This window comes from Camelus bactrianus, chromosome 19 (assembly GCF_048773025.1).
Source record: "Camelus bactrianus isolate YW-2024 breed Bactrian camel chromosome 19, ASM4877302v1, whole genome shotgun sequence".
NCBI classification, from domain to species: domain Eukaryota; kingdom Metazoa; phylum Chordata; class Mammalia; order Artiodactyla; family Camelidae; genus Camelus; species Camelus bactrianus.
Window position 1 is genome coordinate 38,213,633 of NC_133557.1, and position 19,481 is coordinate 38,233,113.

Consider the following 19,481-nt stretch of genomic DNA (forward strand, 5'->3'; position numbering starts at 1 on the left):
CACAGTTTCAGCTCAACCATTTCCCCTCCGTCCCTCACCCTCTCTTTGCTATTATTACACAGATACACGGCTGTAAAGAAAAGCAAATCATGTTTTTTAGACGCCTGCACTACAAAGTGCTTAATGTGTAATGTGATCACATTTTTAACAAATGTTTTTGAAACTCATCTCAAACTCTCTAAAAAAAATTGCAAAACAGTACAAGCAACACACATATACCTTTTACCCAGACTCACCTATTGTTACTGTTTTGCCCCATTTCTTTTCTCTTCCTCTCTCCATGTATTTTAATGTGTATGTTTATGAATATATTTATATGTGTAATTTTTTTCTAAATCATTTGAGAATCAGGTGCATACATCATGCATTTTACCCCTAAGTATTTCAGAGGAAATTTTCTACTAATAAAGAAAGGTATTATTTTACTTAACTGTGTCACAGTCATTAGTCAGTAAATTTAACATTGATACAATTCTAGTCTATCGTTCATCTTCCAATTTTGCCCATGGCTCTTGTGATGACCTTAGAGCATCTTTTCTCCTCTAGTCTACGATTAGTATTGCCTTTGGATGTCATGTCTCCTTTAATCTGGAACTTTTCTACATTTCTTGGCCTTTTATGATACTAACATTTTAAAAGAATATCGTCCTCTTCTATTTTTATGAATAGAATGTTCCTTATTTTGAGTTTGCCTGGCTTTTCCTTATGATTAGATTCAGGCCATGCATTCACACGGGCCAGGAGGAGACGCTGTGTTCTCAGACAAACCACGATACTCTTGAGAAAGAACCCTATTCTTACACTGAGACCAAGGGTGTGAATGTGGATTGTCCCAGGTAAACTGGGATGTGTGGTGACCCTTGTTCTGTAAGTGATTATTCCCATTTTACCAGTGCCTATTCTGGGACCAGACTGGTTAAGTCACTTACCAAAGTGATGGGCTTGCTGGCCCGTTTCCCACTGCCCACAGCTGCCTCTCTTTCCTGCAGAGCTTTGTCTGGCCATCCTAGTCCATGCAGAGTCTATTCGGATGCCTGGGGCAGGCCAGAAGTTCACCTGCGATCAGTCCTCAACAGCCCTTGGGAGGGGTCAGTGAGTGTCCGGCTCCCTCACCTGTGGGTCGGGAGGCTGCGAGATGTCTGCGCTAAGCTGTCTGTCTCCCAGAGTCTCCAGCAGGATTAAACTGCACTTCCCCACCTTGCGGACTTGCTGTCATCACAAACCCTGCTTTGCATTCCCTGCAGGTGCTTCCTGGGATCATCTTCCAAATAAACGACTTGCACTTTAGCTCTTGTTTCAGGGTCTGCTTTGGGGGAACCCGAACTAAGTTAACCAAGAAGAAGGGAAACCCAGCTGTGGATTAGAACTAGCTGTCATATTTTATAGCCATTAAAAAATAGAATTAAGGAGCAGATTCCAAAGTCACAAACCAGCCAAATGTCCTGCAGAGAAGGGTTAACTACACCACCTTAGTCTCTCTTCTCATAGGAGATGACACCCCCTATAGTAAAATTCTTATATTTAGATTCTTATAAGAATCTATAAGAATTCTTATAGGATATTAGATTTATAGGAAACTAAAATCTTTATAGAAAACTGTAGTAAAATTCTTACATTTACACTTTTAATAATGTCATCTGGTGAAGGCAGGGTATCATAATAGTACCACAGTCCTGCTACAGGACAGTGTAAGTTATACAAATCTTAAAGAATCTATACTTTTAGGGAAAAACATTAAGTTTCAAAAACAAAAAGCTAAGTGAAAAAGTTTAAAAACTATGTACTGTAACAAATAAAACTTTGATCAACAGCTTGGGTTTGAATTACCTTGGACCACACAACCATCTTCCATGTGAGGTGGGAAGCTTCATGAAAAGACCAGCAGGACCCATAGGCAGGGCCACTACTTTTCTGCCAACGCCATCTGGTTCCCTGGCCCAGCAGCACTATCTCACATTTGTGCTTCTGTAAAACAGCTTCCTTCTAAGAAAGCGAAACTTACCCCTAAGATTCTATTGGTTCCCTGAGCTCACTCCTGATTGGTCCATTTGTAACACCTCATTTGCATAACGCCCACTCCTGATTGGTCCATTTCTACCACTCCTGACTGTCCATTTCTAAAAAGCTCATTCCTGATTGGTCCACTTTGTTACACCTTATTTGCATATGATGTTGCGAAGTCTAGACTCGCAGCCTATAAAAGCCTGTGTAAACCTACAGATGGGGTTCAGAGCTTGGAGTATTAACTCTTCTGGGCCCCCAGGTGTAATAAACCTGAGTTCTCTAACCCTCCAAGTGCTGCTTGGCCTCTCACCAGGATCCAGGTTGCTGTCACAACTGAGCTATAACACTGAGCTATAACACTTTGCTGCAACACATGTTCGAACGCCAAACCAATCAGTCAACATTCCAAATTCAGTATCTGGAGATCTTCTTTTCTTTAAAGTCATTCAGTTGCTCTAGAGAAGAATCTCAAATCTCCTGCCTGGGGACATGGCTGCCAAATGACCAGCATCCTGGGAATGAAGTGGTAAATGGGAGTTGGGGAGGGCACAGCTCCACTTTTGCTGTACATCTGCTCCTTAACCCCCTGTTTCAGTCCAGCCTCATCCTACCCTTGGTCATGCCTGATAACCTTGAACTCAAGACCTCTCGTTCAATTTCACCAGAGAATAATTTCCATGTCTCCTGTTGGGCAGTCGCCTGGCTGTGTAGGATGGGATAGGAAATCTGAAATTCTAACTGCTCTTATGAAGACTGTCAGGCAACCCTCAAGTGTTTCAGCTCTACTGCAACAGAGAAGAACAAACCTGACTCCATACTGGATCTGTTCCTTTAGCTCTAACCTTTGTGCTCTGTTGCCTGTGCTGAGTCATACTGGCTCTGCATCTTTTGTAAAGGAATGTTGCCGATAGCTTGAAAAATACAGGACAGCTCATTCTCAAAGCTCTGATGTTTAAAGGTATAACACTTTTCCATTCATATAGAGATAAAAAGTTGCAGAACAGGGAACAAGATTTGTCCTGTTGGAGGTTTATAGGAACATTGTGACCAGGCCCTACCCGGACAGCTGCAAGAAGGAGGGATTCCAGCACCAAGAAGTTTGCAACAACCAGCCACACTCCCTCCCCTTTTTAGTATAAAAGAAGCCTGAATTCTAACTCGAGTAAGATGATCCACCATCTTCCTGGTCTGCTGGCTTTCCAAATAAAGTCAATATTCTTTGCCCCAGCATCTCATCTCTAGATTTTTATGGCCTCTTGCGCAGTGAACAGTATGAGTTCGGACTGAGTAACACTACTCTTCACCCCCACCTTCTGCCATGTCTGGTACATCAGGTTCCTAAGCTTTCCTGAGATTGCCTCGCACAAACCAGCTGTTTCCTCTCCCATTCCCCTCTGAGGCACTTAGCTGCCTGCTTTCTCCACTGTGCTAAGTCAGTCGCCACTCATCTCTCCCTGGTCAGCCTCCCCAAAATTTGTTGACATACTATGTCCACTGTAATCTTTTCTTTCCTACGTTTGTGGAGTTTTAATCTTAAAAAAAAAAAAAATCTCTGCTGCCATTTTTGGTGGGGCTTGTGGGGAGGAGTAGAGATAATGCCTGGGTTCAGTCCACTACAACTGATGGGAAGCCTTCGAACTTTCCTTTCCAGACCTTCCTAGCCACCCCGCCTGGGCTTAACCCCACCATGTCAGGGAGCACACAGCCCCCTGTGCCGCGCTTATACCTCCTTTATGCTGTTCTGTCTGGAATTCTAACTCTTCTACCTACCTACGCACTGCCCATTGCCACTTCTTTGATGCAACCACAGCATTTTGTTAAGATCTCCGTTTTAGAACTTACCCAAGATTTCATTGTGTCTTAATTAGTTGAGTAGTACCTGCCTCTTAATAGTAGGGACTTGACCTTGTTCAGTAGTTAACTCCTCGAGAACTTTTGTGAGTAGATATTTTCTAAGTGTGTGTTCCACTGGATTAAACTGGAATAATAATTTTTCCTTTGTTAGGTGTCTGGGATTTGATGTTTTTTCTCAAATTGTATTTCTATATGTGCTAGACTGTGTTGCTGGTCCCAGTGCTTCACTCCAGGATGATTATAGAGTTACACTCACACCCTTGCTATGGCCTTGGGTGGGCCGTGCCTCTTCGCTGACTCTTGACTGTGGCTGTGGCTGTGTGATTTGCTTTGACCAAGGGGATGTTAGTGTACACAATGTGAAAAAAGGCCTGGGACCAGCTTGTGTGGCTGGGCTCCCTCTCGCCCTCTGTCACTGCTAGTTTAAGGAGGATGGGAGACATCTGGAGCAGAGCTGTCCCAGCTGATTGGGAGAACTGCAACTCGCAGGAGAGCTATCCAGCCAAACTGCAGCCCTGGGAGTGGAGTGATAAATAATTCTTTATGCCACTTAATTTGGGGGTCAGTTTGTTCTGCAGCAATATCTGACAGATACATGATGTCAAAGGGAATGAATGACTTTATAACTCTTGGTCTACATTGGTTTTGCTCTCCAGGAAGCCTGAAACCAATGCACCATGCCATCAGCATGGTACTTGTGCGTCATATCATAGAAACTACTCATGCAGTGCTCCTTGATTTGATCATAAAAACTATTTTTAAATGGCTTAAGAAAAGAAAATAGAATGATAACCACACCATCAGCACAACTTTGGACCTTATACAGATGCTTTCCAGACCGAATCCATTATCTTACAGTCTTTTTTGAGAAATAATAAACCTTAATAAGCCCAACAAAGATCCTTGTAATTTTCTTGATCTTTAATAACTATGCCTTTGATTTGTAGTATATTATGTGCTATCCCTAGCATTGTTAATTATATGGTATTGCTAATTCTTATTTTTAAAAAACAGCCTTTGGATAAAGATTTTTAAAACTGGAGATAGAAAAAATGTATTTAGGAACATTCTCATCAAATGCTATTAATTTCTTTCAAGAGCCACAATTTACTTTTAAACTGGTCAAAGCCTAGTTCTGTTATTTACATAATACAAATTAAAATAAAACATAGTGGCAAAACATTTCCTTTGTGTTCTCTAATTGAGAGTTGGCCAACTTATTAAATCTTTAGGCTGTAAGGATTTTTTTTCCTGAGTCCAAAGATTCTATTATGTCAATGTCCTGACAGAGCTCTCCTTGTAATTCCTACTCTAGAAAGGATGTCAGAATTCATGAGAGGCAGGGGAACTTTATAATGACGACGACCATGCAACTGTTTTCTGAGCTATTGTACAAAAAAGAGATTCGTCACAAACATGCACAACTATTAGTAAGAGCTTACTTGCTACCACCTCACAGTTTATCGAGAGGTGCCACGTGATTTTGCATCCATGGTTAAGAACCCCTCATGTAAGGAGGGGTCCTGAATGTCATGTAATTATGAAAAAGAACTGCTTAAGCAATCAGAAAAAAAATGATGTTAAAAAGTTCTAGGATTGGGAGCTTGACTGAGAGAGAAGAGATGAAGAGACGGGTCCTTGGGCTCTCGAGCTAGTCCACGTTTAACAAGCTCCCTTGGGCTTCCTTCACAATTCCCAGTGGAAACTGTCAAAAGAAAGGCACGCCCCTCCCGTCCTCCTGCCCCTCCACTGAATCGTAAAGCCACAGGCTTGAACAATCACGGGACAAAAACCTCATGGCCCAGTTTAACGTTCCAACCCCCAGAGCTGTATAGGCCGCTAATCCAGCGCACAAAAGCCGGCCTGCCGCTCTTTTATTCCTCCCGAGGCGGGAGCAACAGCTGACCAGCTCTGGAACGTCCCAGCGGCGTGCCGGGGGCCTCCGATGTTTATTTAGCGGGCTGCTGGCTCGGCGAGGGGCCCCCGGGAGCCGGCTGCGCGCGCTCGCCCGCACAGGAGCCATGTACCGGCGCAGCTACGTCTTCCAGACCCGCAAGGAGCAGTATGAGCGCGCCGAGGAGGCGCAGCGCTCCGCCGAGCCGGACAGCCTGGCCGAGGGCCGGGCCGCCGCGCCCAGCCTGGCGGCGCTGCAGGGGCTCGGCGAGCGCGTGGCCGCCCACGTCCAGCGGGCCCGGGCGCTCGAGCAGCGCCACGCCGTCCTCCGGCGGCAGCTGGACGCCTTCCAGCGCCTGGACGATCTGGCCGGCCCCGAGGACGCCCTCGCCCGCCACGTCGAGGGCAACCGCCAGCGCGCCCGGGACCTGGCGGCCGAGCGCAGCCGGCTGGAGCGCCAGGGCGCAGAGGCGCAGCGCGCGCTCGACGAGTTCCGCAGCAAGTAAGCGCCCGCCGCGGGGGGCGACGCAGGCCGCGCGGGTCCGGGGGCGCGCTGCCACCGGGGTGGGAGGGCCATCTCTGGTCCCGGGGCGACCGAGGACTTCATGCCCGCAGAGGGCACGCACGTGGTGCAGTTCTCTAAGATAGGATAGCTTCGGTTTTGATGGGACTTCACAGTTTACATGAAATGGCCTGATTTACTTTTAATATATTTTCCAATCCAGATATAATTGACGTGCAATAAAATGCAGATTTTTAAGTGCCTAGTTCAGTGAGTTTTGGCAAATGTAGACACCCAGGTAACTACTAAAACAAGATATTTATTCTGTCCCCAGAAAGTTCCCTTCTGCCCTTGAGACTGGGATTCAAGTCTGGAGCATGTCGAATAGTCTTCGCCACATCACAGCCACACCTGGACCGTGTTTCAACATGTGTCCACTAGGGTCTTGCCAGGCACAGTGCGATCCAAGGACCAACAGCAATGCCATCACCTAGGAGCTTGTTAGAAATGGCGACTCTTGGGCCCACCCCCCAAGCTCCCGAGTCAGACTCTGCATTTTAACAAGGCACCCAGGTGATTCGTAGTTTAAGAAGTTAAACATTGAAGTTGAGACTCTGATCCTGGGCATGGTCCTCCGTTTTGACAGCCTGAATCATGTTTTAAAATCACCTGAAGAGCTATTCAAAGAAAAAAGATGCTCAGAAATTTGTCAGCCTCTTTCCAGGTTATACTGAATGGATGTGCGCTTTGACTCAGCTTGTGCTTCAGGGAATTTACTCTCTGATCCCCTAGCAGGTGTCAAAAGGCATGTCCACAAGGATATTCACTGCAGCGTGATCTGCAGTAGTGAAAATCTGGGACCAACCTAAATGCAACTAACAGGAATCAGGTTATAAAACTGTGCTTCACGCAGTGGAATACTATGGAATTGTGAAAAAACAGTGTGTTATTATGATTCATTTTAAAAAGACAGGGGAAAGAATAGAGATTTTTTGCTGGCATAAGGAAAAAGAGGTCACAGACACAAACATATAATGACACTGGTTACCTATAGGGATAAGGGAGTAGGAACAGAGGTGAGAGGGAGACTTTTGACCTAACATCTTTTCATGTCATTAAAAAAATTCTCTAATCATGTATAAGATTTATCCGTATAAAAATTATATGAGTTAATTTTAAAAATACAGATGCACAGGCCCCATCTTGGACCTCAAGTAGGGCCCAGGTTTTTCATGTTTAGTGAGTTCTACTGGCAATTCCAGTGAACAAATGGTTTTGGGAACCTCTGGTCTAGGGTAGCCAGAGGATTTTCTCCAAAGGTGCTCTATGTTTGAGTTCCACGTTCTTAATCCCAGTTGTGGACAGGTTATTCATCACTGTGTACTGAGTGTATTTATCAGATCATAACCATCAATTCCATTTCCATTACTGCTTCTGTTTTTAGTTTTGATCCATAGAAGTAGGTTGGGAGCTCGAAGAAAGCATCTGAAAATTCCTACAGCCCTTCCGGAGAAAACTGAAGTTTGGTGAGGGCCTGAGGTGGCAGGACTTGAACTTAGGTTTTTCGCCTTACTCCCATACTCTTTCCGGAACACGATGTCTTGGAGAGAAGCCATTCTTTGGACTCCTTGGAGTGAGGCCCAGAGATAGGACTTCATTAATGCAAAGCTCATGTTCTCTAAGGCAAAGGGAAGTGGATGCTGGTTGACACCCAGGGCAGCTCCATGGGTCATCAGGGCACCCCAGATCCCCACATGGCCCTTACTTGGTCCTTAGGCCACAGTATGTGGTGATTTGGTTGGGCAAGCATGACTGCCATGAGCCCTCATTGAAGGAGTGGCCATGCTGAGTTTTCCTGATTTCACTTGGTTTTTGAGTTGTACGTCCATCATGGGGCCATCCCTTCAGGCTGTGTGATTTATTTAATAATTTTCATTAATTTATTCCCTCCCATTGCTGCCTTGGAGAAGTTTTGATATTTTGACTGGAGTTTTGGGATTTGAAATCATTATAAAAATCCTACCTGTCTACATGCATGGAGAAACATAGTGAGTTTGGTTTTATTCCAGAGGTGAGGCAATGACTAGCCAGAACCAGGTGAAAATAATGCAGAAATGGGAAGGTACATGCAGTTTTGCTTGGCATGTTCTTTACCTGGATAGTTGAATAATTTCAAAATCAGGTCTTCAGCACATCAAACAAAGACGAAAGAAAATAAAAGCTAAATAAAAATAAAAATAAATTAAACTACCAAAATACAATGATGAATATAGTCAATTATCCAAATTGCTGAAAGCCAAATAATTCTATAAAACAATCAGATTGAAGCCAAAGTGTTTTTGTCATGTTATCAATTCACTTATATGAATATATTATGAATTCTTATCTTGAATTCTTTATAATGAAATCACTTGTCTTTAATATAATATCTAGGCTTGTCTACAGTACGAAAATCACATTAACATGTTGTTTATCCAATATGTTTTTGAACTACAGAAATTCTTGGATATTTCTAGCAGGAAAAAGTAATGAGAAAATTAGATTTTGTTAACAGTTTTATTCTTAAAGCTAATTAACTATTAAAAAATTATTTCTGGCTCCATTAGAGCCACACAAAAGAAATTGCTAAATGTGACATCCTGGTGTGAAACGTAAAACTTGTGCAAACGTGTTCTGCTTACTGGTTACTAGCTGAGCTTCGTAGATTGCTCTAGAGGTGGAAACACTTACCCTGAGGTCAGGGCTTTAATTCTGAGGCATGGTTTTACAGCACCTCTCATAGTGTAAAGTCCTTGACATGGACCCATGGCCTGGGTGTGCAGGAGCACAGAAAGCAATGCTTTGTGGGTTGGGCTGAGCGCTAATCAGGACTAGTTTCAACCACAAATAAACTCCAAGTGACATTGGCTTATCCAAAATGGACATTTGTTTCTTTTCTTGTGTAAGGGCTGGGCTGACAGGTCAGTATGGCACCCCTTGTGTGGCCTTCAAGAAGGTGGCATCCATGCAGGTGCAGGATGGACAAAGGGATGCAGAAAGACATACCTACACCATCTCTTAATAAGATACCTGGAAGTGGCCACAGACTTATGCTTATATCCCATTGGTCAGCACTTGGTCACATGGCCACACTGAGCTGCAAGGAAGGCTGGGAAATGTAGTTCTCTCTTTCAGGCAGCCCTGCGGCAGCCAAGAGTGAAGGGCTCTAACTCCTGGAAGAAGGTTAGAAAGGATATTGGGGGCGGCTTACAGGGAATGAGGTGGGGGGGTTGTCATTTGAGAAGGGCCTTCTCTCTTTCTTCAGGGGGTAAAATCCCCTCTAGGGGGAAAACTCATTCTGACCAAATGATTCCCGGGGTCTCTCTTCTTCCTTGATCTGGATCATTTTTTAGAAATCTAGGGAAGAAGCTGACTAGGAGGAAAAAAAACACTCCTGCTCCCAGTATCTTCATTAATCTTGTGTATGTTTTTAAAATGTTATTTTAATTTTTATTATTTATTTATTTTGAGTTTTTTGGGGGAGAGGAGGAGGTAGTTAGGTTTGTTTGTTTGTTTGTTTACTTATTTATTTATTTTTAGAGGACGTACTAGGGATTGAGCCCAGGACCTTGTGCATGCTAAGCACATGCTCTACCATGTGTGCTATACCTTCCCCCACTTTAATTTTTTTAAATGAAGTATAGTTGATTTACAATGTTTCCAGTGTTCAGCACAGTGATCCAGTTTTACATGTATATGCATATATTCTTTTTCAGATTCTCTTCCTTTATAGGTTATTATAAGATATTGAATATAGTTCCCTGTGCAATCTTGTGTATGTCTAAATTTGGGAGGTGTCCCTGCTCTACCCAGGCAGTGTGATGTGGCTGTCAGGATGCAGTTTTGTTGTCAGACTCATGTCTGAGTCCTGACTCCACCCCTGCCTTAGTCTGGAGTCCCTCAGAAGCCAAGCTTTTTTGGGAGGTGGCCTCAGGGAGCACCAGTCAGGGAGCAAGGAAGTGATGCAGGAAGGGAAGGAGCCGACACTGTGTGCATCATTCAGCAAGCTACCATCGTGGCCAGTGGCGCCCACTTGTGGTGTGGAGAACACACCTCCGTTGTCCCAGCTGAGGGTGAGGGAGCGGGGGTATATATGTACCCACTCTCCCTCTTTCAGAGCCTGTGGCTGCTCCCAGGGGCACTGACTTTCCGATCCATCTGGCCTGCCCTGCCCACCAGACCACGGGAGGCCTTTGGTGTGCAGGGCGGTGCCCACAGAGATGAAGTGAAGTGTCAGGGGCATCGGCTGAGGCCTCAGGCCAGTTTCTCAAACTCAGTTTCCTCATCTTTCACACGGGGGTAACAATAACAGCTGTCTTCCAGGGTTTTGTGAGGATTAAATGGCATAATCCAGAAAAACTGACCCACGTTGATCAATACCGTAGCGTGGGATATCCAAACAAGGTCAGGTTAATGGTGCTAGTTGGAGGTGGTTAGGGCAGCCTCTCAGTCTCTGTGCGGCTGCTGCACTTGGGTTACAGGTGTGCTGAGGTACAATTCCCTCGTCCTCTGGGATGCAGGTGGAGGGGTAGGGGTGCTGGGGGTGGGGGCTGGGCCTCCAGGCTGGGAGACTCCTGTTCCACTTACTGCTCCCAGTTACCCCAGGCACGGTGCCCACGTCAGCACTTCCTGCGTGGGCCTTGTTGGGATAAAGGTTGGGGAGATGTGGGCTTGGAAATGTAGCATCAGCTCCTGCTTTCCTTGAAGAGAGGGTGTAGTCCGCACCTCAGGTCAAATCGAATGCTGATGGTGTGAGCTACACGTGGGGATCGTGGAAGATGCCCAGCTCTCCCCTTATGTCCCATTCGCAGGTATGAAAATGAGTGCCAGTGTCAACTGCTGCTGAAAGACATGCTCGAACGGCTTAACAAGGTGAGCCGAGCCCGTCCGCGGGTTCGGGTAGGTTCCCGACCAGATGGTGCTAAATGGCTGCGATGACTGTTTAACACACCTCCTCTTTGTGTTTTTTCAGGGTTCCCCTATTTCTTTCCCTGTCACTCTCTTTTTTTTTTTTTCAATTTTCTTTTTCTTTATTTTATTGAAGTGTAGTTGATTTACAATGTTTCAGGTGTACAGCAAAGTGATTTAGTTTATATTCTTTTCCATTATAGGTTATTACAAGATATTGAATATAGTTCCCCTTGCCATACAGTACATTTTTGTTGTTTATCTGTTTTATATGTAGTAGTGTGTATCTGTTAATCTTAAATTCCCTGTTTATCTCTTCCCCCATGTTTCCCTTTGGTAACCATAAGTTTGTTTTCTATGTCTGTGAGTTTGTTTCTGTTTTTTAAATAAGTTCATCTGTATCATTTTTTTTTAGATTCCACATATAAGTGATATCATATGGTATTCGTCTTTCTCTGGCTGACTTACTTCACTTAGTATGATAATCTCTACTCCATCCATGTTGCTGCAGTTGGCATTATGTCATTCTTTTTCATGGCCGAGTAATAGTCCATCTCACACACACACACACACACACACACACACACACACACACACCCTCCACATGTTCTTTATCCAGTCATCTGTTGATGGACACTTAGGTTGCTTGCATATCTTAGCTATTGTAAATAGTACTGCTTTGAACATTGGGGTGCATATGTCTTTTTGAATTAGAGTTTTCATCTTTTCTGGGTATATGCCCAGGAGTGGGATTGCTGGATCATATGGTAGCTCTATTTTCAATTTTTTATGGACCTTCCATACTGTTCTCCATAGCACCTGCACCAATTTACATTCCCACCAACAGTGTGGAGGGTTCCCTTTTCTCCTCAGCCTCTTCAGCATTTATTATTTGTAGACTTTTTGATGCTGGCCATTCTGACTGGTGTGAGGTGATATCACTCTCCTTCTTGAGTTCATAATTTCAACTGAAACTCTGTGAGTGAGTTCACATGCCCAGCTTCCTGCTGGAGACCCTCCTGCGGGGTTGTGTGGAGTTGCTCCTTGCAGGGGCAGTTTCCTTCTTTGGATCCTCCATCATCATTCTAACTGATTGGATTTTCTGCTTTAGCCAGGAGAACTTGACCACCAAATAGCAGAATAATCCTGGACCACAGAGGTTGGACAAAACCAGGGATGGCAAACAGCTGTAAGCATTATCCTTTTCTGATCGCTTCAGACCTCGAGTGTCAGAGGGGAAGGACCCACGGGGGCTGAGTAGTTGCAAGGTTGCTTATCCAGGATACCTGGCTGCCTTCCCCTCCCCGCTTCATCGCCCATGACCTCATCCGAGTTGCTGATAAAACCTGGCACCCTTCCCTGCTGTGCCCAGATGTGGCCTTAAGATTCTTCTCCACGTGGGACTCCAGGCAACGGCTTTGGAGAGTCAAGTTTAGCTCAGGGTTAGGTCAGCCTGCTGGCCATTTCCTGGCTTTGTCCATCCTCTGTTGTCTTGGATTATTCTGCTAGTTGCTGGGAAGTCAGAACTACACTCTAGAGACGCTGACTTTTGCTTTGTTTATGTTACCTGCTGTGTGATGCTTCTGTGCCCTTCCCTGTTTGAGCATATGCTGTGCCATCCAAATCAGGACACTGTGCCAGGGTAATTGTGCAGGTCAATTGAAACTGGACTGTCTCAGGCCCACTGGACATCTACAGCAGGTGACATGAAAGTTTCTTTTTAAATAAAGGGAAATAAAAATGAATGAATTTGAAAAGAATACAGGGTGAATCACAGTAGAAGATTTTGGATAGGGCAGAAATCGCGAGTGAACACAGGATGCAGATACAGTGAGCTGGGGAGGTCCCTGTACTAGCTTGTGGGAGCCTCAGAACAGCCTTGTGGTCTGGGGATTTTTAACCCTCAGAAATGACCTGGTCCAATCCCTTCTCTTTGTCAGTGAGAGAACTCATCCTTGGCGAAGCTAAGGAGCCCCGCCGCCCATCCACGGCAGGTGTGGGCAGGAGTAGGGTCTTCTGTGTCCATGGTTCATTCTTTCCCTCCTGAGGATGGGCAGGGAATGGCCGTCCCTCCGGAGGCAGACACAAAGCCAGAGTCTCCGGGTGAAAATGGCCCCTTTGCACTTGATGTTGGCGCCCCTGCCCACCGCCATCCCCGGGCCACCCTTGAGGTCATGCAGACACACTGAGAACACTGGCAGCTTCTGATCCGAAGGAGGCAGAGTCCAGAAGTGCGGGCGTTAGCACCCCAGGAGCGACCCTTGGCCGCTGAGGGGCAGGAGAGGGTGGCTGAGTCCCTGGCTGGCCCACCCCTCGTGGCAGCACTGCAGAGGTGAGTTTTCTGGTCTCTCAGGAGGTCCCCGCAGGACTGAGCCTGTTGTCCACAGAGGGAACCTGCTCATCACACACCTTTATTGGCTTTGTTCCTCTCCCTGTGCCCTGGAATCACCGGTACCCAGTACTTGCCTCGGGGTCAGCTTCTGAGAAATTCAAACTAAGATAGCCTCTCAAGGGCTTGGCCAGGTGAAGGCTGGACCTTCCAGTTCTCTGTCCCCTGACATGGTCACAGGAGAAGAAGGAGGGACAGTAGAATTCATGTCTGCTTAGCTGTCAGGTCACTGATCTTAGTCTACAAAGCTTGGAATGTCTCCATCCCTCACATCAACCAGGTTTTGATGGTCAACTCAGCCTACTGTCCATTTCCTTTGGTCTCGTGGGACAGCTTCTTCCTCGGCCGTGGCCGTGGGAAAGGAGGTACACTAGGAATCACTGACCCAGTCTTTGAATATGGCTTGGAAAACATCACAATGTATGGACAGGCCTGGATGCTGCTGTGTTCATGAAGCTGCCATCTGTGAATACTGCCCGTGTAGTCAAACCTCCCGAACAGAGTGCCTATATTTTTAACAGCCAAATAAGTTAAAGCCGTTCTTTGCTATGCACTTTGAAATAAAATAAATTCCTCAACATACTACTTACATGCTCTGGCCAAAGTTATTCAGATTTTAAGGTTTTGGATGTATTAAGAATTCCCGATGGCTTTTAAATCTTTGGGTTTGGCTAACCTCTAGGACTCACAGTTCATATATATATATAAGCTATAAGGAATAGACTTTAGGATTTCTCTTTTTTTTTTTCTTGGAATCCCTAGAATTTTATAATGACGTGGGTTCTGATCAAATGCTTTCACTTGAAAACAACTTTAAGAAATGCAGTTGTTTTAAGCACCTGCCACAGGGGCTTTCCCATGTAATTCGTGTGTCTTAAACACGTCTGGGAAGGAGCCAGAGGCGAGGGAGTTTAGGGGATGAAAGAATGGGGCATGAAGCTTTCGCTTTCAGGGCTACAAGCCTTCCTGTGCCCGAGAATTCATCTGAGGCTGGAAATGAACCTCTGGAGCAGAAGAGAGGGGCCTGGGAGAGGAGAGTTTAGGAGGAAGCTGGCAGCGGAAGAACAGAAGGGCAGAGGAAGAGAGAGGAAGGATGTGGAGGGAGAGAGGGAGAGAGAGCAAGCGGAGGTGGCGAGGGGGCCGGGGGGAGGGAGAGAGGGTGGGGAGCGGTAGGACTCACCCAGCATCTTCCTCCAGGCCGGCGCTTGGAAGGGAAGTGACCCCAACATTTTTGGAAAGGTTTTTGACATCCAGGATTGAAGTAGGTGTTTTTTAATCAAACCCTAATTAACTATAAATCTAAAAAGAATTTGAATACCCATTCGTTAGCAGTTTTTTTTTTTTGCTTTGTTTTGTTTGTTGTTTATTTTTTTAGTTGGGCTTCTCCAAGGCTGGGTTTGAGGCTGGGCCTGGATACAGACACTGGGGTTTTTAATGGCTTTCTAGCATTTCTGTGGCTGGGTGGGCAAGGCTGATTTTTCAAGGGTACATTAGAGTCTACTTACTTCTCCAGTCCCTTTCTCAAAAACAGTCTTGACCGGTGGTTCTGAATCTTCGGTGTACGCCCTCCGGAGGGTGTGTTAGCACAGGCTCCTGGGTCTCAGCCTGGAAGTCCTGACCCGGCAGGTCTGGGAGACACCAGATTTGTTACCTTTCTAGTCATTCCAGGAGTGCGGTCCAGGGCCCACACTTGGAGAACCACTGGCCTAGATGTGAAACAGACACGGTACCAGGGTTGGAGTGTTTCCTAGCGTTAGACGGTTGGCCCAGAGTCTCGATTTGGAAAAATCGAGGCGCTTCTGCTGGTGGAGCTTTTGAAAATGCAGCGGCCAGCATCCAAAGCATAATGAAACCACAAGCGTCTACACATTGCTGAGCTCTGGCACGCACGAAAGAAAACACTTCCAAACGAGTTCTCCCCCTGAATCAGCAACTGCACATCCCAGCGACAGCTGCTCACCTTCGGGAGTGTTCCGAGGCCGTTTATCAGATGACTGTCCTCAAAGCAAGAGAATGTGCTTGCAGAGCATCTGGTTAATCTCTCCTGCAAGGACAAATGTGGGCTGGCCTTTTATTGTCGCTGTGAGCAGGGTTAAAGGTTGGCCGATGGGACCTGAGAGCGGTTGTTTGGCGTGATCTGGGGGGTGGTGGGGAAGCGTGGCAGGCAGCTTGCGGGGTGGGACCAGTGCTCAGCACTCAGCCCTCTGATGGTCGAGAGAAGCCCAAGACATTCCAGTCCCATAATCGTCCCTGTTAACTGCCATTAACTAGCTGCACGAGTGCTGGCTCAGCCTGGTCTCAGCCTTCTCGTCTGTAAGGGGAGACCGGTTTCTGAGCTGTGCTGGGCAGAGCCCTCAGGTTCCACGGGTTTGCCTGAAGGGCCTCTGAGGGAGGAGGGTTGCTAGGCTGAGCAGGGTTCCTGTTCCCTCATCGTGTCCTTCTAGAAGCACACCTCTGCTTTGATCTAGCGCAAAGGTAAACTCTGAAGTGCTCTTGGGTGGACAAAACAGTTCCAGAAGTTTGAGTTGGGTGAGCGTTGGCCACTCCTTGACCATCTTTCTGAAGTTTCAGACCAAATTCACACGGACAGATATGTACTAAATAAGCATTTATTCCGATGCAGGCTCCCAAAATTCGTGCAGCCTGTTCTTCACGAAGTCCCGGCTCCCTGTCGTTTTAGATGCCAAGGTGACACTTTGCATGAAAAGCTCCTTCAAGGCAGGTGATACAGTAAAGTCAGGATTCTGATATCCTCAGCGTCAGCATCAGACGATCGTCTCCTCCTACACCAGTGGACTTTTACAGGGATGGTCATAAGGACTCGAGTGCCTTTCCTAGGAGTGCAGGCCAAAGGCCTCCCTGGAAGCTAAACCCAACTAGAGCCAGGAGGGCCAGTATCTCAGAATATCTTGGTCAGGCCACATACTTTAACTGTCCTAACTTTTCATGTGGGGGTAGAGTGTCTTAAATGTTTTAGCAAACCACATATCTGTATTAATGAGAGCCTGTTGCTAACAGTCATCATGCTTTTTAACAAGCCATTAGGAAGGCAGTAAAAATTCACTTAGCGAGGCCTTAGGTAGTGGAGGTGTCTCCGGAGAAGGGGCAAGTAACACACACTGGTAACAGCTCGCTGAACTGCTGAAGTATTTAATTCCAGACGTCACAGTGCTATGTTATTAGGACCATGCACGTGTTTTCATATCTATTTGGTTGATCCAAACAAGGTCAATGAGATAAAAGTTGATGAAGTATCGAAAAGTTTGGTGAGAACATTCAGCTTTCTGTCCTAAGTCTCATTTCCAACTTTAAAGGAACAAACGCTATTCATGTTAAAAACGCACTTGATATTGAAGATACATGGTCTTAAGTAAGTGTCGGTAGCCCAGAAAACTATTACAATTAAGGTTTCCGGTTCCACAGGCTGTCTTTTCACTTCGTTGAGGGTCTCTTGCTGAGCAGAGGTTTTGAGTTCGATGCAGTCTCACTTGTTAACTGTTGACTTTTGTTTTCTTAGGATTTTTATGTGTAGGTGTTAAATCATTTAAGTCTTCAATCCATTTAAGTTCATTTTTGTGAATGGTGTAAGATAAGGGTCTAGCTTCCTTTTAAAACTAAGGTTTCTGTGTTAAGGGAAAACTATTTCTTAGTCTTAGAAATTCAACTCATTGATGACAGGACATAGAACAAATACAGACTTAACTTAAATGTTAAGGTGATTGGTCTGTAAATATATGCTTTCTCCTTGATCTTCCTCTATCAAGGTTTCTCACCCTGGCCCTATTGGCATTTTGGACTGGTTAATCCTTTGCTGGGTGGGGTTGTCCTGTGTATTGTAGGACATTCAGCAGCATCCCTGGCCTCTACCCAGAAGATACCCATAGTAACACCCCACCACCCAACTGACAATGAAAAATATCTCCAGATATTGTCAAATTTCCTGATTTGGGCAAAACCACTCCCCACTAGAACTGCTATTATAGACCAGGTCCAGTGGGCTAACCCAATGCTTTGCTAGAAATGCAGAATCTCAGACACCCTCCTGGACCAAACCACAGCCTGCGTTTCAGTAAGCCCCGGGGAGGGGGGTCTGGGTGTTCAGCCACCGGGCTGGATTCTCCCCATGCCCGATGCCCCACGCAGACCCTCAAGGCTGGGACCCGTGCCTCTCTCCGCAGGAAGCTGATGAGGCCTTGCTGCGTAACCTGCGCCTTCAGATCGAAGCCCAGTTTCTGCAGGACGATATCAGTGCGGCCAAGGACAGGTTCAAAAAGGTAACTGTGGCCCTTCTGAAGCCCCTCCCCCCAGAAAGCCGGCCCAGGGCACTCGTGGGGGGCTGAAACATGAGATGGCTGGAGCGGGCTTCCTTTTGTGTGCGTTGGCCCTGGTGGGCTGGTTGCTGGACGGCCCTCAGTGAACCAGGCGTGTGTCGAGGAGGAGGTGGCAGTGTGTGTGCGTGTGCGTGGCAGGGGTGGGAGCTCATATCTGTGTAATGCCGTCCAGTCCACAGGATGGTCTATAGCTCCGTCTTGATTGGCCTCTAGCCTGTCAAGTGCTTCCCCTCAGAAAATGCAACAATTGTAATTTTTTAGTGCTGCTTCTGATGGAACACGTGGCATTCAGGAGCCTCTCATGTATTGCTGTGCTCTGCCCCGACCCCCACCAGCTTCTCACAGGCCTCCCCGTGTGTGTGTGTGGGGGCTTTATGTTCTGGGAAAATCCAGTCCTGGAGCTGTGTAACCGAGGGCCAGTGGCCTAACCTCTCTGAGCTTCTTCATCTTCAAAATGTGAATGCCAGGCCCTCCTTCCCGCACAGCTGTGTTACCTGAGCGTAGCTGACGTGTGAGCCTGGCGGGGCCCGTGGGGCTGACCTCCCCAGTGGGCTCTGGCCTCCCTCCAGCTGCCCAGATCTGCCTCAGGGCCCTCTCGAGGCAGCAGAGGGCAGCTCTGCCTCACAGGACGTGTTGGGGAGTTGATGCCCTGGGAGCCGCGTCGCAGGGACGGCCGGGAGATGGCGGACACGTGCCCCAGCTCCCGCTCACCTGCTTTTCTGCCTGGCTCCAAGGTCCCGGCTAGCTCCTGGCACCCACGGGGGCCGCTCAGCTGATAACACGGAGCCTTATCTCGGCTGCCTTTCCTTCCCAGTCTCACCTCCCTGCTCCAGTACTTGTGTTTCTCGGTGCCTTCGCCCAGCTAAACTGTTTGCACTCAGATCCTTCTGCATCCTAGTAGGGGCTGCTGTAACAAAGTGCCATGGACTGGGTAGCTTATGAGCAACAGAAATTCGTTTCTCAGTTCCGGAGACCAGAAGTCTGAGATCAGGGTCCCAGCAGGTCGGGCTCTGGTGAGAGCCCTCTTCCCGGCTTGCAGACGGCTGCCTTCTCACTGTGCGCTCAGCTGGCTTTCCTGGGTTCGTGTGCACAGAGCTCTCTAGAGCCTCTTCTTCTAAGGGCACTAATCCCATCTGGGGCCCCACCCTCATGACCACGTATAAATCTAATTCTTTCTCAAAGGCCCCACCTCCAAATACCATCCCGCTGGGGGTTAGGGGTTTAGCATGTGAATTTTGGAGGACACAGCATTCAATCTACAATCATCTGCTGCTGGGAAGCACAAACTAAGGCTACGTGGTGATACACGTGCAGCGCCTGGTACCGCCTGGAGCTTGGCAAGTGCTCAGCTGACGTCAGATTCTCCTCCTGCCTCAGTGTATACCTGCTTCAGCATCGCGAGCAGCCCTGATGCTCTGCACAGAAGGGATAGCCCCCTCTCCCCCAACCCCTCCAACTTCCTATCAGGACCCGCCTGTTTCCTCCTCCCCACCTACCTCCTTGCCTCTGCTGTGCTTTTCAGGAATGCTGGGAGCGGGGCCTGGGGGGCAGTTTCTGTGCA

The 19,481-nt window shown here is 46.9% G+C and overlaps 1 protein-coding gene across 5 annotated transcripts in view; it reads left to right on the plus strand.

Annotated features, from left to right (window-relative positions):
- The window catches only part of BFSP1 (beaded filament structural protein 1), a 52,573-nt gene that overhangs the window by 18,971 nt on the left and 14,121 nt on the right, over positions 1 to 19,481 (plus strand). For 3 of the 5 annotated variants that reach the window (XM_074347839.1, XM_045508682.2, XM_010972899.3), the window contains 2 exons: positions 11,104 to 11,164; positions 17,768 to 17,863. In XM_074347839.1, the coding sequence (XP_074203940.1) occupies positions 11,144 to 11,164; positions 17,768 to 17,863 (117 nt within the window). In that variant the 5' untranslated portion in view covers positions 11,104 to 11,143. Of the gene's footprint in view, positions 1 to 5,396; positions 6,254 to 11,103; positions 11,165 to 17,767; positions 17,864 to 19,481 lie in introns of those variants that run through there. The other 2 variants (XM_045508683.2, XM_045508681.2) reach the window with 2 other exon arrangements.